We start from the raw sequence: 20,921 nt of genomic DNA on the forward strand, positions 1-20,921 counted from the left end.
TTGATAATTTTCTGAATAATTCTGAGATTGAATCGGCAGTTTATATTTACTGCTGATAAGTTTGGCGCGAATACGTCAGTCTTGAAAAATTTTAAGACTATATTCCGTAGGCATCGATACAGACGCCTCGTGTATATTTGTTCTCTCCCAGGTTTTTTACTGATGAAGTGTAACCTATGGTAGATTGGCTTAATTTAATTTAATTAAGCTAATTTAATCAATGACACAGAAACGTTGCAACGTCTAAAAGATGAATTGGGGTAAATGTTTTAAATTTTCACCTAATTTCTGAATTACTACTACTTGGCGGTGTGGAGTTAGGCTGCTCTTTCTGGTGGACGAATGACCTGTTAGGGTCACTCCTAAATTGTTATATATCTTTATATATATAAAACTGAGAATGTGTGTCTGTCTGTCTGTGTGTTTCCCTAAAACTTGAGAACTACACAACCAATTTCATTCAAATTTTACACATGCCTTACTTAGGATCCATGTAGTTTCATGGGCAAAAAAATGTTCAACTTCTTGCCTAGAGCGAGCCCATAGCAATATCATATCTTCTCCACTATTTCAGTATTACGTGTTGAAAGTGAAACAAAAACATTTCTCTATTTTATGTCAGATACTTTCACTTTAACAATAAAAATAATAATAACAATTGAATTATATGTAGTAAGTAATAATTAAAATCAAACTAAAGCATAATATAATCGTAACATAAACAATATAAAAATAGCAATTGGTATAAAATTGCATCAATGACTTGAACTTGAATAAGTGGTTTCACATGAATGGGAATAAATTTTTTTAAAAATTAGCGTGCAGAAATGGAATAGTCCAGATGGATAATAAAAAATTAAATTAAAGAAAAGACTATTGTCTATAAAGTATACAATGTAGAGAAAAAAAGGTCGCGTTTTTTTGCGCTCTGTAAAATTCGGTTAAAAAAGAAAAAACAACAAAAAGTGAATTGTGGTTGCGGAATTGGAACGTCGGTTGGTGCGGTTTCGCGTCGCACTGGTTCTGTGCGTCGCACGTTTTCTGTTCGGGAGGCCGTTTTTCGGTCTGAGGCGACTATGAGCCGCCTCTACCAAACGGATGAGATGGAAGGGAGAAATTTCTCTGAAAATTCGTCGACATCTGAGGAGGAGTTGGCGGTGAAAAAAATGGAAAGCACCTATGCAGGTATAACGAAGAAGTCAACAGAAAAAGAGATAGACCTGGCTAAGTTGACGGACTTCCAGGAGTTCATGAAGGAGGAGGAGAACGGAGAGGTTGAGCTGTTGCCTCTAGCAAGGCGCGGAGACTGGTTCCATCGTAGAACCATTAAATATAAAGTATTTATGAATGGAGGTAGAAAAATGGAAGTGATTAACATGGAAGCAATTGAAGAGGCTTTCAAACGGACAGGAGAAGAAATTGTGTACATGACAAAAGGATTAGAATATGGAACCATAACGGTACAATTTAAAAGTGAGAAAGCAGCCAGGAATATAGCAGCCAAGGTGGTGAGTACAGAAAAGTTTTACTTGTTCCCTCGTATTTGAATAGAAGGACCACCAGAATTAGGGTGGAAGGAATACCTCCACACCTAGAGGGCGAATTAATAACGGCTGCGGTTATCAAAGGAAATGAAGATAAAGTGGACATCCTCCACGCCATTATGAAATATGAAGGCGTGAGAGGTGCCACACTAGTAATGAACATACAGACGGAGGCGGAAGTTATAGAAAAGCTTACGGACAGTATAAAAACTGGAAATATTATTATGAGAGTGTGGGTGGAGGGTAGGGCGCCCAGGTGCTACAAGTGTGGCATGAGGGGTCACATAAGAGCCTACTGCCCTCCACCACTAAAGGAAAAAGAAAAGGAAATCGTCGCGGAAGCCCCAAAAGAGGAAGAAACCAAAGAGTACCAAAGGGAAAAAGAAACGACAGAAGAAGAGGAGATGCAACAAGAGTGGGAAGAAGGAAGATAAAAGAGAAAAAGAAAGAAAAAGAAAAACTGTGCGAAGCCCCAACCCACCCCAACACCACCCGCACCCTCTGAATCCCACCCTTCCCCTGCAGACAGTGAACCCACCCGCTCCCCTCCAACAAGAAAACAAAAGAAAAATAACAATACAGACAGACAAGAGTTTGAAAACGAACCCAGGCCGAACATTTATATTGTGACTGAACAGAAAGAGGTTGAAAGGGTAATGGAGGAGTATGAATGGTATGAAATGGATGGGACTAGATATGCAGTGCTGGAAAAGAAGAATATAGATGAGTTGTGTTGAGGTGTGAAAGGGAGAATTGGGAGGTGAAAGATACAAGAATGAGCGATGAATTCGTGGAATATATGGAGGACAGTTTCGGAGTAAGAATGGATATGGATGGTCTTCGTATTGGGAATGAACATTCAGGTGACAGTGAAAACAAAAGGACAGGTAAGTGATGCTGGCGGAGGGGGCCGTTAGCATCGCTTTCATATTATCATTTTTTCATTTTCATTTGCTCATAAATTTAATCATATTGTTCTATGTCCCCCATGTTTTGTTATGTCCGCCATTCTTCGTAGCCCCTGGTGGGTAATAAAGAAATAACATGGAGGAAAGCACCTTCGAAAAGTGTCTTGGTGCGACTATGAAAGAGGCGGTAAATTCGCCACAATAGAAGCAAGGTTCGAGTCAACGGAGCGTGCAAGGGAGTACTCGACTCGAACTTGCAAAGTGGAAATATTTTATTTTTACCTTTATATCTGGGACGTAGGACGTGCCGGATAAAAAATTTAAATGCCCCCCCCCCCCCGAAGTTGAGGTAGGCTGGATTGTAGCCACACTTCTATACAAGAGGGAGGACAAGATACAATTGATCGAAATTACAAGAGACGGGCTAACAATTCCAGTCTGTTATTTATTTTGAGTATTGCTATCACTAGCGATATCAAGATATCACTTTGTATTTTGTATTTTATCTGAAGATGTATATATATAGATGTACATGTAATATGTACACATATATATACACATATATACATGCACTAGCACTATGACCCGGCAACGACGGATCTTTAATGCTAGTATATATATATATATATACACACACAGATATATATATATATATTATATATATATATATATATATATATATATATATATGTATATGTGTACGTATGTATATATATCTCTCTCACTCTATATATATATATTTATATATATATATAATATGTGCGTGTATGTATAGGACGGGTGTATCTTACCAAATCCAATTGAGCTATTATAGAGGACATATACCGAAGGTGTTACGCTGTGGGACTGCACTCGGAACCATGTGCTTTGGAAACAAACTCCTTAACACACGCACTCATCTACAACTAAACAATATTGTTGAATATATTTTATCGGTCAAATATTAAATCCGTGCAAAGCAATTCCTAGTAGATTAAAGCAAGTTTTGAAATCTGAGCGAAATTAATCTTCAGTGTTGTCAAACTCACCCACGTGCATACCATCTGCCGAAGAGCAGATGAGTACATCTTCAAATGGATGCGTTAACGAAGTATTTCTGGCATATGGAGACTCGGCAAACGGTGATTATGCTAAAATCTCTTTTCCTAACTTTTTCATGTATATATAAGGACACATTTGATATATTTATTAATATGGAAAATGAATTATTGATAAAAGTGTGCAAAAGCTCTTTAATATAGCAATGTGTTTGAAGACTAATAGCCTCCCGTATAAAATCTGATAAATATCTTCGTAACTGCATATTTTAATGCAGGACTAATTAGCCGCTCCATACTATCAAGAACGATGTATATACAAAAATATCTGTGCGTCTTCATTGTGTGACTGTGTCTATGATGTGTACGGGTATGTCCATGTGTGTGAGGTTTCGACATGTGTATATGTGGCTACTAATGTGTGTGTGTGTGTGTGTGCGTGTGTGTGTTTGTGCGTGTGCATGTGTCAAATATATATACACACGATATATCTATATATATATATGACATTTTTTAGCATGCATTCAAGACTGTGTTCGTTCTAGTGTGTTGTTGACGAGCTTTTCATAATTTCATTTAAAATTTATAAAATTTCAAGAAATTCTCGACCTCAACCAATGCCTCACTCTGAATTATAATGCCGTTATATTCCTGAGAATAATTATAATTGATAAAAAGTTCAACATCCGATTTGGAATTATTCAATGCTTTAACTTAAAAGATTTTATAGTTTATCTAATGTGTGCTCCATACGCTATTTATACTGACTATTGTTTCATTAATTTATTTACATCTTGTATGTTTATTTTTGAATTTGTTGAACAATGTTGTTATAAATATTGTTTCAGGTTGTTACAACGTTGTTCATTTCTGTATTACTTGAATAGCATTCGTATGTTTCCAGTATCAAGGTGCATACAGCTTTCTGGTGGAATGATGTACAGTAGGATTTCAGGGAAATAATCTAGCTTTGATTTAGGTGAACCATGTTTTTTTCCTACGTTTTGAAAGTCTAACATTATGCAACATCACGAACTGCATTGCTTCTTATTCTGTTGAGTTCAATAATAAGTTATGCAAAAAGTACTCGATTACATATAAAGTATATATTCAACCTGCTATAGTTTCTATATCCATAGTAAAAATGTTAAGGAACGTGCTTGTTACCATTGAAATATTTAGGTATCCATTCCGATGTATGCATGCTATATATATTTCTTTATTGCCCACAAGGGGCTAAACATAGAGGGGACAAACAAGGACAGACAAAGGGATTAAGTCGTTTACAGCGACCCCAGTGCGTAACTGGTACTTAATTTATCGACCCCGAAAGGATGAAAGGCAAAGTCGACCTCGGCGGAATTTGAACTCACAACGTAACGACAGGCGAAATACGGCTACGCATTTCGCCCGGCGTGCTAACGTTTCTGCCAGCTCGCCGCCTTTTATGCATGCTATATATATCCCTGCATACATTTCCATATGATTTTATCTAGTTATTGAGTATTTCAATGTACAGATGATTCTCCTTGGGAGATTATATGTTGAAGAGGATTATTTTCATTATACGCTATAAGAGTACAGTATATTATGTCAGATTAACACCCAGCCTCAATATACTGCAAATAAATTTTATTTGAGAATCTGCAACTATAACTGATGTGCTTACTTTGGTATTTATTTAAGCAGTGTTCTGACAATTTTGACAAGTTTTATCTTATTCGTATGTTAAATATTGAGGTCAAATTTCGACGCAAAGCAAGTAATTCCGGGGTAAGGTAAGTTTATTACATTGACGCCGGTGTTTATCTGGTACTTATTTTATCGACCTCAAGAAGATGAAAGACAAAACCAGCCTCGGCACGATTTCATCTCGGAATATAAAGACGAACTAAATACTGTTAAATATTTTGCCCGGCGATTTGGAATACAGATTTCTATGTCTGTAATAAAAGGTGGTTTTCTCGTATCGCCTGTCCAATGGCCACTTTCACGATATTGTACATGTTTCACACAGCTATCTTAATTTTCTTGTTGAACAAAAGTTTCTAGTATATAGAAGTGATTTTGACACCGCACTCACATTTATCAGGTGGTCATTAAAATTTATTGTTATTTTTGACACTAAGTATCTCTACAGGATGATAAAATAATTCGAGTCCGACCTTTCATATGTTTTGGATGCATTTTACATAGAAAAGGATAAGTGGATAGAGACTAATGGACAGTAATGAATGGGATACATTTATTTTTTTTTCATTTCGAAATATAGCTAACTTTCGAATGTAATTTTAATATATTCGTAGCCTTTATGCATTATTGATTGCTGAAAAGATGGTAACGTTTAATACCAAGTGATTTTTCGATGCACTTTGTTTCTATTTGGTGAATTTTTCGCGATAAGATTTGCATGACCTGTAGAGTTATATTATACTCTTTTACTCTTTTACTTGTTTCAGTTATTTGACTGTGGTTATTCTGGAGCACCTCCTTTAGTCGAGCAAATAGACTCCGGGACTTATTCTTTGTAAGCCTAGTACTTGTTCTATCGGTCTCTTGCCGAACCGCTACGTTACGGAGACGTAAACACACCACCATCGGTTGTCAAGCGATGTTGGGAGGGCAAACATAGACATACAAACAACAAAGACAGACACACACATACATACATACATACATACATACATACATTCGACGTGCTTCTTCCAATTTCCGTCTACCAAATCCACTCACAAGGCTTTCTTCGGCCCGAGGCTATAGTAGAAGACACTTGCCCAAGTTGCCACACAGTGGGACTGAACCCGGAACCATGTGATTGGTAAGAAAGATACTTACCACACAGCCACTCCTACGCCTATGTCATGTTCATTTTCTCTGAAGTTCCGATGTAAATTGTGCGGTTTTTGTGGCTTCGTCGTATAATTTTTTTATGTCAATGAAAATGGAACTCTTTTCATTGAAACAAGCTATATTTAATATACTATTTAATAGTTTCCTGTATACCTATTCGATCTTTATAATTGGCTTGAAACAATAGGGTTCCTAAATCTCATAATCCACTTAAATTTGGTAAATTTTTCGACCTGACCATTTGAATGAAATAACTGCGTTTTGCATTGAGTAGCAAAGTATGATACAAATATTACGTCGTCAAGTATATAATTTGTAGTAAGGTATGAGGTAAACTTTGACAGCTGCTCATTTTGCGCCATGATTATATTTTGACTTTATTTTTTGTTAGAAAGCTGACACATTTATTTCTTAATTCTAACTCATTTTGCGCTTTATATAAATTTATGAATCGTCTTTTGTTGGGTTCGAGATGGATAAGTCGGAAATTCGTACAGTTTTGAATTGTGAATTCTTTCTTGGAAATACAGTATCACAGAGAGCTCGGAATATTAATGGAATATTTCATTCTAATGCTATTACACTCACAAGGTAAGTATCAAATTGGTTTGCAAAGTTTCGTTCTGGTAAATTTGACCTCAGAAATGAGCAACACGGTCGACCTGAAACAAAGGTGGATAATAACGAACTGAAAGCCACCGTCGAGTCAGATCCATCTCAAAGTGCACGTGAATCATCGTTGTTGTTTGGTATTAGCAAACAAACAATATTAGCGGACCTAGTTCAAATCGGTAATGTGAAAAAGTTGGATAAGTGGGTTTCACATGAACTCAATGAAAATCAGGAACAGCAGCGTTTGGAAGCCTTCATTATGCTACTTTCTCGTCACAGAAAATGAATTATTTTTGAATTGCATTGTAACATGTGATGCAAAATGAATCCTACATAACAGCCGTAAACGTTCAGCACAATGGTTGAACAAAGACGAGCCATCGAATCACAGTCCGAAAAACAAAATTCATCAACAGAAGCCGATGTGTGCTTGGTGGTCTGGCGCAGGTGTGATCCATTATGACGACTGGACCAAATGATGCAGAAACTTAGAAAAAACAGTCTAGATTAGTCAACAGATCCACTCCTATTTCATTGCAAGACAACGCTAGACATCACATTGCAAAAATGACATTAGTAAAACTACAGGAGTTGGAGTTGGAAGTTCTCCCTCTTCCACCATATCTGATCTTGCCCCCACTGACTACCACTTCTTCCAGAATTTGGATAACTTTTTAATAGAAAAAATGATTTAATTCCGACGATGCTGTAAAACAGGTCTTCCAAGATTTTATTGACTCTATATTGCCAGGCTTCTACAGATCCTGGAAAGCCACCGCTGAAATGGTAAAAGTGTATTGACAATACGGGTGCATACTTTGATGAATGAAACTATTCCTTGTATTTATAAAACATTAGTAAACGTTTTTTTTTTCTTTTCTACAAATTTCATACTTGACGATCTAATACTTTTTTTAATTGGCAAAATATTCAATATCAGGAGTAAAACTTTCATCAACATAAGCGTGGGAAATTTCATGATTAGTGTAATTTACATGTAAAGCACCGAGTTATTCTTTTTTCCCAAGAATTCCACATGAAATATCAATGCTGACAACCAATGCCGTTTTTCATAAATCTGTTTATGACAGATTGGGTCAAACTGTTTATAACCTCTATATTTGTACTAAAAATTGCATATTGTGTATGATATTTGAAGCAATTTCTATTTGATGTTGATAAACAACATTTCATGCTGTATATATTGTAATTTATTCTAATACAATTTTAGAATAGATTGCCTCTGTTATATGAGAAATTTTCGTAACTTAGTCAACCGGTCAGGGACTCGTATGAACTTCAATATTATATACCATATTTGTGGCTTATGTATATATAATCAGAGAGTTGGATCTCTTATGTCAGTATGCTTGAATTAGCACTTCTCTTGATGCATGCTATGGACTAAAGAAGCATAAATGCCATACATAACATCACAATGTTTGATTTGCCCAAGAGTTTCCTAATGTAGAACATTTTTATAGGAAAAGAATTTACAGCCTCAGTCCCTCTCAACACTCTCAATATCACTTTCTTTTTCTGACTCCACATGACAGCTTGGCAGGCCGAAACTTCGAAGTCATTGTTATTGCTATTCTTGTTAAAGAAAGATAAATTTGCACTCTTCAGTTTATTGTAAAACTTATTTTATCATACCATAAAAACAAAAATAAAATTTAGATAGATATAAACATATATATATATATATATATATATATATATATATATAGAGAGAGAGAGAGAGAGAGAGAGAGAGAGAAAGGGAGAGAGGTGTATATACGTGTGTTTGGGTGTCTCTATCTACGCAAACACACTCACACACACACACATATATATGGTGCGCTTGATAAATTGTCAGAATTACGCAAAAATGAAAATAGCGCTGACATCTCATTTTAACAGATATATGTACTATTAAAATATTTTGAAGTACTAAAGAGGAAATGTATTCAATAAAATCGCCATTGCCTTCAACCACGGCCTCCAGACGACTTTGGAATATTTTGTAGCTCCTCTGGATAGTCTCTTTGTTTAAGTTGTTGAATGCTACAATTCAGTTCATCTTCGCCACACACATAATAATCAAGAGGGTTGCAATCTGGGGGGGGGGGTTAGGTGGCCAGATGTTAGGGGTAATGTAGTTGCAGAAATTGTCTGGGTTCTCCTGATTGTGTAGTATGGTGCACATAGGGTCTTCCAGCAGAACTATCTCCGTGTTGAGACTGAAGCCTTGTGGGAAGAGGAAAGGAAGAATAACGTCGCCATCACTAGTGATCACTCCAAACACCATGATGTTGACAGGATGTTTGATTTTTTTGTTGTTATCACTGTTTACATTGTTGTTAAAACAACGTTTCATCAGGTGTATTGGGGAAATTTCAAACCTGATTTCTCATTCTTAAGGTATTTTTCGATGTTGTTGTTGTTGTTGTTGTTATTATTGTCATTATTATTATTATTATTATCATTATCATTATTATTACTCGGAATCTTGAGTTAGTAGCCCACGCTCTTAACCACTACGCCATATGCCCGTGGGCAAGTATGTAGTGAATTTTAAGGCTTATAAATCTAATATTTCTTTATCGTTCCTTAATACCGGTTCCCATTTGTTATTCATATCTGCCCTCTATCATCTTAGGACGTTGCTGTGTCCTAAAATATGTGCTACTTCTTTTAGTTTTCCTATTTTCCAGTGGTGTTTTATTTTTGTTATTGGTGACGTCCTGTACACACATATAAATGTATATGTGTATGTATGTGCATGTGTGTGAGTAGGTATGTGTAGATGTGTGTTGTGCCTGTGCGTGTGCGTGCACGCGCGTGCGTATGTGAGTGTCTTTGTGCTTGTTTCTCCCTCATCGCTTGACAACGAATGCTGGTGTGTTTACGTCCTCGCGAACTAGCGGTTCGGCAAAAAGACCGATATAATAAGTGCTAGTCTTTAAAGTGAGGCCTGGGATCGAATTGTTTGATAGAAACACGTGAATGCGGTGCTGTAGTATGGCCATAGTCAAATTACTAAAATAAGTAAAAGCAAGTAATAAAATTCAATTTCTTGGGCTACTTTTCGATTTTTTTTATCTATTTAAAGCATATGCACGCGGAAATGTTTGAATATACAACAAAATATCGATAATATTGATGGGAAACGAATCCGTCCTTTTTGCAAATAGAAAAATTTGGGAGGATCAAACCAGTACCAAACACTTCTATTGTGCACGTCAATCCCGTTGAATATTATTTCTAATAATGTCAAATATTGTATGCACGAATTTTATCATAATATCGGTATCGGATTGCCATTGACATATTCCTGTACAAAGTAAAAGTATTCATCCTGGATTCCTAGGTTGTCAGCGGGTATTTATAAATCGTGGAAAATAACGAAGATTGGTATTGCATTGCGCAACACCTGATCTATAAATCATGCAAGTACGGAATCAACAACAAATCGATATTTTGTTCTTGTGTTTTTCTCGTTCTTTGCGGGATATTAGACTATCTTTGTATATCGAAATTACAAAAATAACAAACGGCACCAAACACATCCTGTCTTCCCTCAGAAGAAATCATTTTCTATTGTGAGATAAAATATAAAATATTTAGAAAACAATAGTTTTATATTACTATCTCTATTGGGAGTGAAACGTTTGGAAGATGCACTCGCAGATTATTGATTCAAATGGTAGTTGTAACAACATCCTTACATGTAAATTCTTTTGGGCTGTCTTCAAATTATTTTCTAACAATTTAACCAATATGAAGAATGACTTTGCCGAATTACCATATTGTCAAAAAATATAGAACACAACATAAATGACACCCTCTTATTTGTGTGATAGACAATTTTATTTCACAGCTATGAAGTTTTACTTTCAAGCCTACTCCAGGACACGTTTGGTATCTCATAGCTTTTTGAAATTTGAAGTATATATTCTGATAATCATCAGCTGTCTCTTGATACCTGTCGAGGGAACCGTTTTCTCTTATACGGTAGATGTAATCCATGATATTTACTTCTTCCATTACTTCAAACGAGTTCACTCATAAGAATTCGGATCTGGTTTTGTGTTTGAGCGTACGCTTCTCCCTTCTCCCATCCTATGAAAACAACCATAAACACAAAACTAGCATCTCGACTGCGCCATTTAATATATGTCTTTACGAATTATAGAAGTAAGCTTTACACATCTTTCAATAAATGCTTTTATCAATATCATTATTATATTCCCACAATCGAGCTGATATAGCCACCAAGTAAAATAACAAAATCTACCCCAGTCCCTTTCAAAAAATATATATATATATATATATATATATAAACACACACACACACACATATATGTATATATATATATATATATATATATATAAAACACACACACACACACATATATATATATATATATATATATATATATATATATATATATATATATATATATATATATAATGAAGGGGATTGTCAGGTGGGGATGATATCTATAAAACCTGGAGTGTCGCTACGCAAATTAAATCAGTAGCTGATAATATAGTTTCTGCAACATCATCTATAGTGCTTGATTAAATTCTAGAAAAGATCTGAGACATGTGGATGCACTCAGAAAATGTTATATAAATGATGAAATAGACAGCAATTATTTAAGAAACAAAGATACCCATGTTTCTCAATGGTCTAAAAGGATTTCGTGTATCATATTATATGACTTTGCAAAATCCGTGCACAAAACAAGCCGAGTGTGAACATATAGAGTTAAAACATTTTTGCTCATGAATATACAGCTACCTAATTACGTTGATATACATACACACAAACATACATATATGCGCATACATAGATATGTGTATACACTTATACATAGCTGCTTGGAAGATAAGCTACATAGTATCGACAGCTGTGGTGTTCAACTGCCCAATGACTTATTCAAAACCAATAACAAACACAGCATTTATGATCAAGTATTTTGGAACTTTCAACATCCTTACCAAATTCGTCATCTAGTTAAGCTACTGTACATTTTCTCAATTAATAAACTTGTCATTTTGTTATTATTCTTTATCCATCGTAAGCCTTGTTGCAGCAGACTCATTAATATTTATCATATGTGAAAATGCTGCCTTTTATAAGGAGTTCCTAAGAGCACACTAACTTATTAATATGTTAACAGAGCAGGAGCATAGAGTTCTCTCAAAAATTCTATAATTATTCTGTTATTGAAAGTGATGAATTGTGATTCATAATCTCTACAGTGTTATCGATATGTTAAATGAGTCAACGAGCGTTAACCCTATTTTTTAAATATTAGGATGTATACCCATTTTCCAGTGTACTCTCAAATATTCACCTGGATGAGCCAATAATTGGAAATTCTTACATATTTGTAGGATACTGTATTCTCGGTAAAATTTCATTGTTCATTAATTTCTCTTTGCGAAGTATCTCAAGGCTTTCTCGATATTTAAAACGATTTTCACGTCTTTCGAGAAGTATTGGAGACAATATATCAGTTGCTTTTCATAACGTACCAGCAATGATTGCTATGCACCGAGATTTGTCAACTTTCATTTAAAAAATCATTTTGTATGCTTTGTAATGCTTTGTGTATACATCTTTTGAATAACAGTCTGTGGAGAATTTTACGAAAAGTTGAAAGAAGATTTAACATGTCTGCAAGGCGATATAAACAGAGAAAGCTTGAATAGCACTTTTTGCGTACACATTTTAGTTGGATATCTCTGAAAATCATTTTGCAAGTCGTTTTTTTTTATTTTTATATTCAACTGTGTACATTCACAATTATAAACCGTTTCATTAAGATGAGTTGACGTATATATATATATATATATATATTTAATGTAGTACTGAAATGGATTTGGAGCACAGTTTGATTTATATAAAGTTCCTACAGTTTGCAGAAAATTTCGATGTCTCACGAGATTGCCGCGAAATGACAAGTAGATGAAATATTCCAGATAAGGGATTACTCATCTATAAAACCAACCCAAAAATAATTTCATTTTGAAGACATTGCAGCAATGACGTACCTTAAGGAATGGTTTTTCTGCTCTATGTTGAAATAGAAATTATAAATATAAAACTTAATTTCTTATAAACATTGATACAAATAGAAGCAGATCTCAAGGCAAATGCGTAGCTCAAATATAAAGCTTTAGTGGCATACACTGCTAGGGTAATGAAAACGCTACACCTGAAAATATAAATATTAGAGCTGCTGCCGAAAATTTTTCGTTGCATTTCACTGTTCCGATAAGGGCGAATATAGATTTAACCATATAATTCTGTTAAATAAACATAATACATTTAATATCATTGGATACTGTGGTTCACCTTAATACACATACTGGTCATCAGTACATGTCTTAAGAAAGATATACTTCAGTCAAATAAACGGTCTTATATAAAAAGTTATCCTTTTCTTTATTTGAATTTTACTATTAACGCAACCCGTATCATTGTCTATTTCTCTAGATTTTAGCACATTATATAAAACATGTCTTCATTTGTAGAGTTTTATGGGCTTCTCGTTTTTCAGTTATATCGTAAATGAGGTAGTTTTAAATGCTCGTAGTGTATTTATTATACGCTATTTACATTTACATAGCACGCAACTAGACATTTGCATAAATAAAAGAAATCCCTTAATATTTTTAACAAAATGAAAACTCAATCTATTGCTAAGATTATTCCGCAATTTCGAATTGGAGGGATGATAAAAGTGAGAGTTTGTGTTTCCATTCATAAAATGAATCAAATATCACTTTCTTTATCATTAACAATGATAGACATTTATTACAGAAAATGCGTTTAGAATCTTATCAATATATATAATTATTGATACATTATTTGATAAATGCAGATTTGATTTTTAATCACGAATAGATGTTTTTTAATCTTGAATATTGTACATAATTTATAATGTTTTACATTGGTTTTCATGGATAATTTTCATGATGAAAGAATATTTTCTAAATCTTTTTATTTCACTCCGTGATTATCATGCGATTTTATTTTATGGTGAGTCATTGTTTCTGTAAGTTTATGATGAGGTCAAACAAGTTTAAACGTCGGGGCAACCATAATTAGAACAACGTCGTTGTTTTTGAATAACTGTTTTCTGGCAAAGTGTCTGGAAATTCTATACGAATTGGGGTCACTAAATTTAGATGTAGCAGCCATCAGCCAAACCAGCTTTTCCGATCCTGCTGAACGAACGTTTTACACCGCCTCTAGTCACTTTGGATTCAATAGGTGGCAATGTGGTTCTGAGAAGATTGCCAAATAAGGTTTTTGGGAATTCGATGATCAGTCAGTTACTATAGATACTTGGATACTTGTTGCAGTACAGGTGGTGTTTTGGGGGTTGCAAACATTTATACATGGATAGGAGCCGGATGGATAGATTTCACGTTTCCGGAAATATTCCTTTGTACATCACACTCATTAATGTTGGTGACAGATTTGAATAGTGTCCCATTGTAAGAAAAGCGTCTAAGCAAAAACCTGTGATATTTTGTCAAACATTTGGAAATTTCTGGTAAGCATTTTAACGATTAAATTTTACTAAATGTCATTTATTTAACCATTTATGGTTCTATGTATGGACAAGAAAATTCTTACTGTATTACATACCGTATGTTTCAATACAAAGAATTCTAAATTGATGTAATGCAATCATTGCCATTTAACAATACCAAAAAGTGAGGTTTTGCGTAATTTAAGAAGTGTAAAGATTTTAACTTTATTTCTACAAAATAAAATGTTTGTATTTGATAATCGGGAAGAATTAAATTGTATGGCATTAATGTTTAATCGGGTATCTGTAATCTACCAAGCATTAATTTAATAGAAGTGGTGTCATTAAAAATCCTTTTTCAGGCAATCACTTTATTCATTCCGTGAATGCCTTCTCCTTGTGACTATTGAGTAGCAATATGAATACATAATTACAGTTCAGACACAAGTGACTCTTCAACTTTTCCGTCCGTTGGGTTGTGATTTTGAGATAAAGCAACGCAGGTATGTAAGTATGTAATATTTTCAAAATTCGATTTCTAATTGATGATGTTTATTGCCAAGGATCGGCCCGTTTCAAATATTTGCGTGTATATCTTTTAAGTGATATGTAAACGGCAGAGGTCGTTTTAATACTGAGACAAAATATTTATCTCTACAAAAACCCAGTATGAGAGTTTCTCTCATGGTATTTACCGCAGTATAGCTTGTTCTAACGGGACATCCACGTTTAAGTGTGGATAAATATTACGTCTTTCAATTAATCTTTCGCTACTAATATCAGAAGAAACAAGGCACTTTTCAACTCCCAAATAACTAATGCAAAAATAATTTAATACGTTAATCTTTTATTATTTTACCTGTTCCAGTAATTTGGCTGGGGTCAAGTAGTGCACCGCTTTAAAGTGTGTTAGTCGAAGAAATCTACCCCAGGGCTTATTCTTTGTAATCCTAGTATTTATTCTATCGTCTCTTTTGGCGAACCACTATGTTACAGTGACAAACACACACACAAATATATATATATATATTTGTGTGTGTGTGTTTCCGTCTACCAAATCCACTCACAAGGCTTTGATCGGCCTCAGACCTTAGCAGAAGAGACTTGTTCAACGTACCCCGCAGTAGGACTGAATGCGGAACCACGTTGCTGGGACGCAAGTTTCGTACCACACAGTCAAGCCTGCGCCAAAATGTTATACTTTGGAGAAATATATGTACAAATAGATAATGTAATTGATAAATTAAATTTGAAGAATGCAAGAGTGTAGAATGCAAACCAGATTGCTCCGTTTATTTTAAATATCTCTATTCCAAAATGTGTGGCGTGACAATATAGTGTACCAATATAATACCGGTATGTCGCAACCTTTCTTAGTTTAAAATATTTTTTACTATAATGTTGCATATTTGCAAATTAATACAGAACATTGGTTGTCAATTTTTCCCGATCATGATTATTACTGCATACAAGCTTGAATTCGTTGCTGAAATTTAAATGTCATCACACTTTTCCCTTTGAAATTGAAAACAATGGAAATCAATGTCTTAAAGATTACAAAAATTTTATTGCTTCCTTAAATGTTACCAAAATAACATTACGATTAAACAATTCATTCCTACGAAATAAGATAATAGATATGCGAATACAAAATTTCGATATAAATAGTGAATAGACAGAAAATTCTAGCAGAGCCTGAGGCCATAATTATATTTGTGATTTAGATAGAATATAGCCATTCTGCATACAATGAGGTGAGAGCCCGATATAAATAAAAAAGAGATACGAAATATTGACATCTGTATAGAGAAACTACTAAAGAGTATGCAAATGAAAATTGATTATTCTTCAAATGAAAAGAGAACACAACGGAAATGGAACGGGTGTATGCAATACCTCTCAGTCTGAGCCGATTGAGAGAGCCTCTGTTCCTGAAGAAATTATTTTAGTTTGGAAATACATGCTGGCATAACTGCAGGGCCAGGAATTCCCGAAGTTAAATAGATTTCCAATTTGATTTGTGGTGACCCGTCTAAGCCGAGTATAGAAAATAAATGGAATATTTATAAACTGGTTCCATAACGCTGACTTGGCCTCAACCGCTAGATCTTTCCATTCAAGTTTATTCACTAGATTTATATACGGGAAGAATATCAAAACGATGCATTCGATGTATTTGAATTTTGTGCATATTTCAGATATGTACTTTGGTAACATAGATTTGATTATGTTGTATGTATGTATGTATGTATGTATGTATGTATGTATGTATGTATGTATGTATGTATGTATGTATGTATGTATGCATGCATGCATGCATGCATGTATATATATATATATATATATATATATAAGATCCAAGGATTGAGGTGTACGAGGAAAGTTAACTTGAAGTAATCCGCAGTAACTATAAAATGCAAGTTTCAGGGACGATAGTGATTTATTGAGACCGAAGGTTATGAATCTTTGGTTCGTTTTAATTATGATGTCGTCTTATTCTTTTGGTGGATGTTTTTGGTCAAAAAATAGATTTTGTTTTGGCATTGGTGTTTTGGTTGGCTGGTTGGTTGTTAGTAGGTTTCGTGACGTCACTTTAATTTGAAACAGAACGTTTTTTGTTTGTTTTGATCAAGTTTGGCGTTCTGCTTGTTTGGCTTCCCTATAGGGAGTGATCATCAACCGTTCCGGCTGGTTGAATTTCTTCAGGTGTCACTCTCAGTTTTTCCTGAGGGTCTGATTCTGATCGGAGGTAAATTTTCGTTGGTTTAGTGACGTCAGCAACTGATGTTTGAGGTGTATGGTGTTATTGTATAGTGATTAGGAGACAAGGGCAGAATGGGGGAAGGGGATTAAGTCAATTACATCGACTGCAGTGTTTCACTGGTACTTAATCCATCGACCCCAGAAGGATGAAAGGCGAAGTCGACCTCGGCAGAATTTGAACTCAGAACGTAACAATGGGCAAAATACCGTGTTTCGCCCGACGTACTAACGATCCTGCCAACTCGCCACCTACGACCAACTCGCCAATAACAATAATAGTAATTATTATTTCAAACTTTTGCTACATCGACCCCAGTTTTCAACCGGTACATATTTTATCGATCCCGAAAGGATGAAAGGCAAAGTCGACCTCGTGGGAATTTGAACGCAAAACGTAGCGACAAGTGAAATACCGCTCAACATTTCGTCCAGTGTGATAACGATTCTGCCAGCTCACAGCCTTAACAATAATAATAATAATAATAATAATAATAATAATGATAATGATAATAATAATGATAATGACAATGGTGATGATGATGATGATGATGATAATCCTTTCTACTATAGGCACAAAATCTGGAATTTGAAGGGAGGGGGATGGCCGATCTCATCGAGACCAGTACTTGACTGGTGCTTAATTTATCAACCCTGAAAGGATGAAAGGCAAAGCTGACATCGCTGGAATTTGAACTCAGAACCTAAGGACCCACAAAACGCCGCTTAGCATTTTGCACGGCGTACTAAGTATTCTACCAGTTCGCTGCATTAATAATTAATAATAAGAAGAATCATAATAATAAATAATAATAATAATAATCATAATAATAATAATAATAATAATAATAATAATAATGAGAAGGAGGAGGAGGAAGAGAATAAGAAGGAGGGGGAGAAGGAGGAGGAGAAGGAGGAGGGGGAGAATAAGAAGGAAGGGTAGAAGGAGGAGAAGGAGAAGAAGAAGGAGAAGGAGAAGAAGAAGGAGAAGAAGGAGAAGAAGGAGAAGAAGAAGAAGAAGAAGAAGAAATGAATTTTGTTTCTTTTAATAAACACAAAAAAAGCTTATTACTCAGAATTGCTTTTATTTGATTTTGATTTTGATTTTTCCAGTTTCAGCTCATGAGCACCGCCATTATTCCTTGTTTTTTAATATTTCTTTTTTGTAAATATTAGATATAATGGCAAAATACGTATCTCATTGAAACATATCGAATAAATTCTCTCACTGGTATTTGAGACATTTCGAAATTTTCCGCCAATAGGGCAATGTAGAATCTTCTTGACAATTTTCTGGTCCACCGTTAAATGTTCTTGCAAAATGTTCACATGTGTGTACACCGCATCGGTAATTATAGAGTACAACATAAAGTTGGACACAATTAGAAGAACATTTCAAATCATTTGCACATTTCTGCCAACCTGAAATCAATAAAAGAAATATTTATGAATATATATACAAGTATTCAAGGACATATTATTTTGCACTGACATACGACGGCACCATATTTGATCGCTATATCTAAGAGAAGATATCAACATTGATCCAAGTGCTATTAGCACGGTACTTAGCTTTCTTGTTTAGATATCTCTTTATCCAATACATTCTGCGTTCATTCTTATAATGATGCAATTCTTTCGATAATTATATTTCGTTATATAGTTTAGGTAAAATTTACATCTAACGTAACAGGTATATATAATACTTGCTCAAGTCAAATCACCACCTAAAATGGTGACTTGAACTGCGACTAAAACAAAACATGGCTACTGACACTAAAACCTAATGGCGAAAAACACGAACGCAACAAATCAATCAGCACGTGACTACTAGCGTATGTAGCAAACGATAAAAAAAAATGTGATTGGAAGTTCACATGAATTCAGCTAGTATATGAGAGACAATGTATACACCAAATATGTTCAATTCATGAAAAGGGGTAATGTTGAAAATGAATTTAGAAATTCTATAGTTTCAAACTGACTGTAAAACAACCATTACATTATAGGAAATCTCTAAAATAATAGAAATGATAAAACTTGAAGACACTAAGCTATTTCCCGTATAAACGAACACACAATATCTCCATATAGCAGCAAAAATAAAAGAAAGAAAATTCCAATAGAAATCGATAGAACGGCAAATACGCACAGAAATATGAGATTGGAAAGACAGACCCTCGAAATCATATAGTTAAAGAAAGAAATTCATTAAAAAAATGTCTGCGCCTAAACCATAATAGTTTCTGTTGTGCATTACATAAAATAACATGATTCGTTTTACAAGATACATTCACCAAATTATTAAAATATGCACTCCTCAAACGCAGTGCTATCTTTCATTTACAGACTGAAGAGATATTTACATAGAAAAATATATGAATTTACAACCTTCAGAAAATTATTAAAGTCACATTTCTAAGCCAAAAGTTAAAGAACCTGAATGATAAAAGCATAAACATTGACAAATTTGAAAACTCATTTCATGATGAGCGTGATGACAGTCTCAGAGAACATCAAACAAATATTACAAAAAAATATTTAAAAATATCATTGCGCATACATGATAGCTGAATCTTAAAACGTTTATAAGTAATCTGTTTGTAATCATAGATAAAGACGATTAAAACACGAAATTTAGTCATTTACGCGGCGACATAAACAAATTTATTAAAATCAAGAAATATAAGACCGAATGAGATTAAAATAATTACAGCAAGCAATGAGTGCATGATTAATCATGCATTTACAAACATTCTTGGAAATATTTCTACAGCACGCGCGCCCATATGAAGTCAGCTAGCATATCAGAGACAATGTATACACCAAGTACGTTCAATTCTTGAAAAGTGGAAATGTTGAATACTATATATATATATATATATATATATATATATATATATATATATATATATATTCTTCCCACTAATTCTTCCCTCTCAGAATCTTACAGTAGTCTGGAGCAACCGAATCTTAGTCAGTCAGTTGATGGGTTCTACTACCTCAAATGTTCTTAAAATTTAAATCCACATCTTTGTCTATATATCTACCTTCTCTATAATGTTGCCACTTGATATCAAAATTTTTGTATTAATGGAAAACCTCTATAATTGGCTGATGAGTACTCAGCATTTTAAAACTGTTGTAATACTTACAACATTTAATAAAATGATGTAGTACGAAACGATCGTACCAAATTACTGGAGTCATTCTTGTTGCTTATTTTGAGTATATATATATATATATATATATATATGTGTGTGTGTGTGTGTGTGTGTGTGTGGTACTGTTTATGGCCACTTTAACGTAGTTGTCCTCTAAGAGACGATGATGTTGCCATTTAACCTTCAACTGGTTTACTCAGTGTGGCTCTCGCACTCGATATTTATTGCCAATGGAGGCAACTCCTGCCACACTAGCTCTGGTTCCGATCGGTGGTGTGTGCTTGCTCCCCATACATGGCAGCAGTTTAACGTTGCTAATACACACACACACACACACACACGTTTGATTATATGTACATTTATGAGATTTTTGAATGAAGCCAAATGCTGCGTACATCTCTCCTTGCAAATGTTTTCCTTCATTACAAATTACGCCTTTCTTGTTCTGTTCAAGTCGGTGAGGTAGGCTTTCTACTTTGGTTCTTTTACCACGCACCTATTGTTCAGG

At 34.5% G+C, this 20,921-nt stretch overlaps 1 protein-coding gene across 1 annotated transcript in view; it reads right to left on the minus strand.

Annotated features, from left to right (window-relative positions):
• Window positions 1–18,382: 18,382 nt before the first annotated feature.
• Window positions 18,383–20,921, minus strand: part of LOC115219026 (lysozyme-like) — a 150,634-nt gene continuing 148,095 nt past the window's right edge. The window contains exon 5 of the mRNA XM_029789071.2: window positions 18,383–18,671. Within this exon, the coding sequence (XP_029644931.1) occupies window positions 18,475–18,671 (197 nt within the window). The 3' untranslated portion in view covers window positions 18,383–18,474. The remainder of the gene's footprint in view (window positions 18,672–20,921) is intronic.

This window comes from Octopus sinensis, linkage group LG1 (assembly GCF_006345805.1).
Source record: "Octopus sinensis linkage group LG1, ASM634580v1, whole genome shotgun sequence".
Lineage (NCBI taxonomy): Eukaryota > Metazoa > Mollusca > Cephalopoda > Octopoda > Octopodidae > Octopus > Octopus sinensis.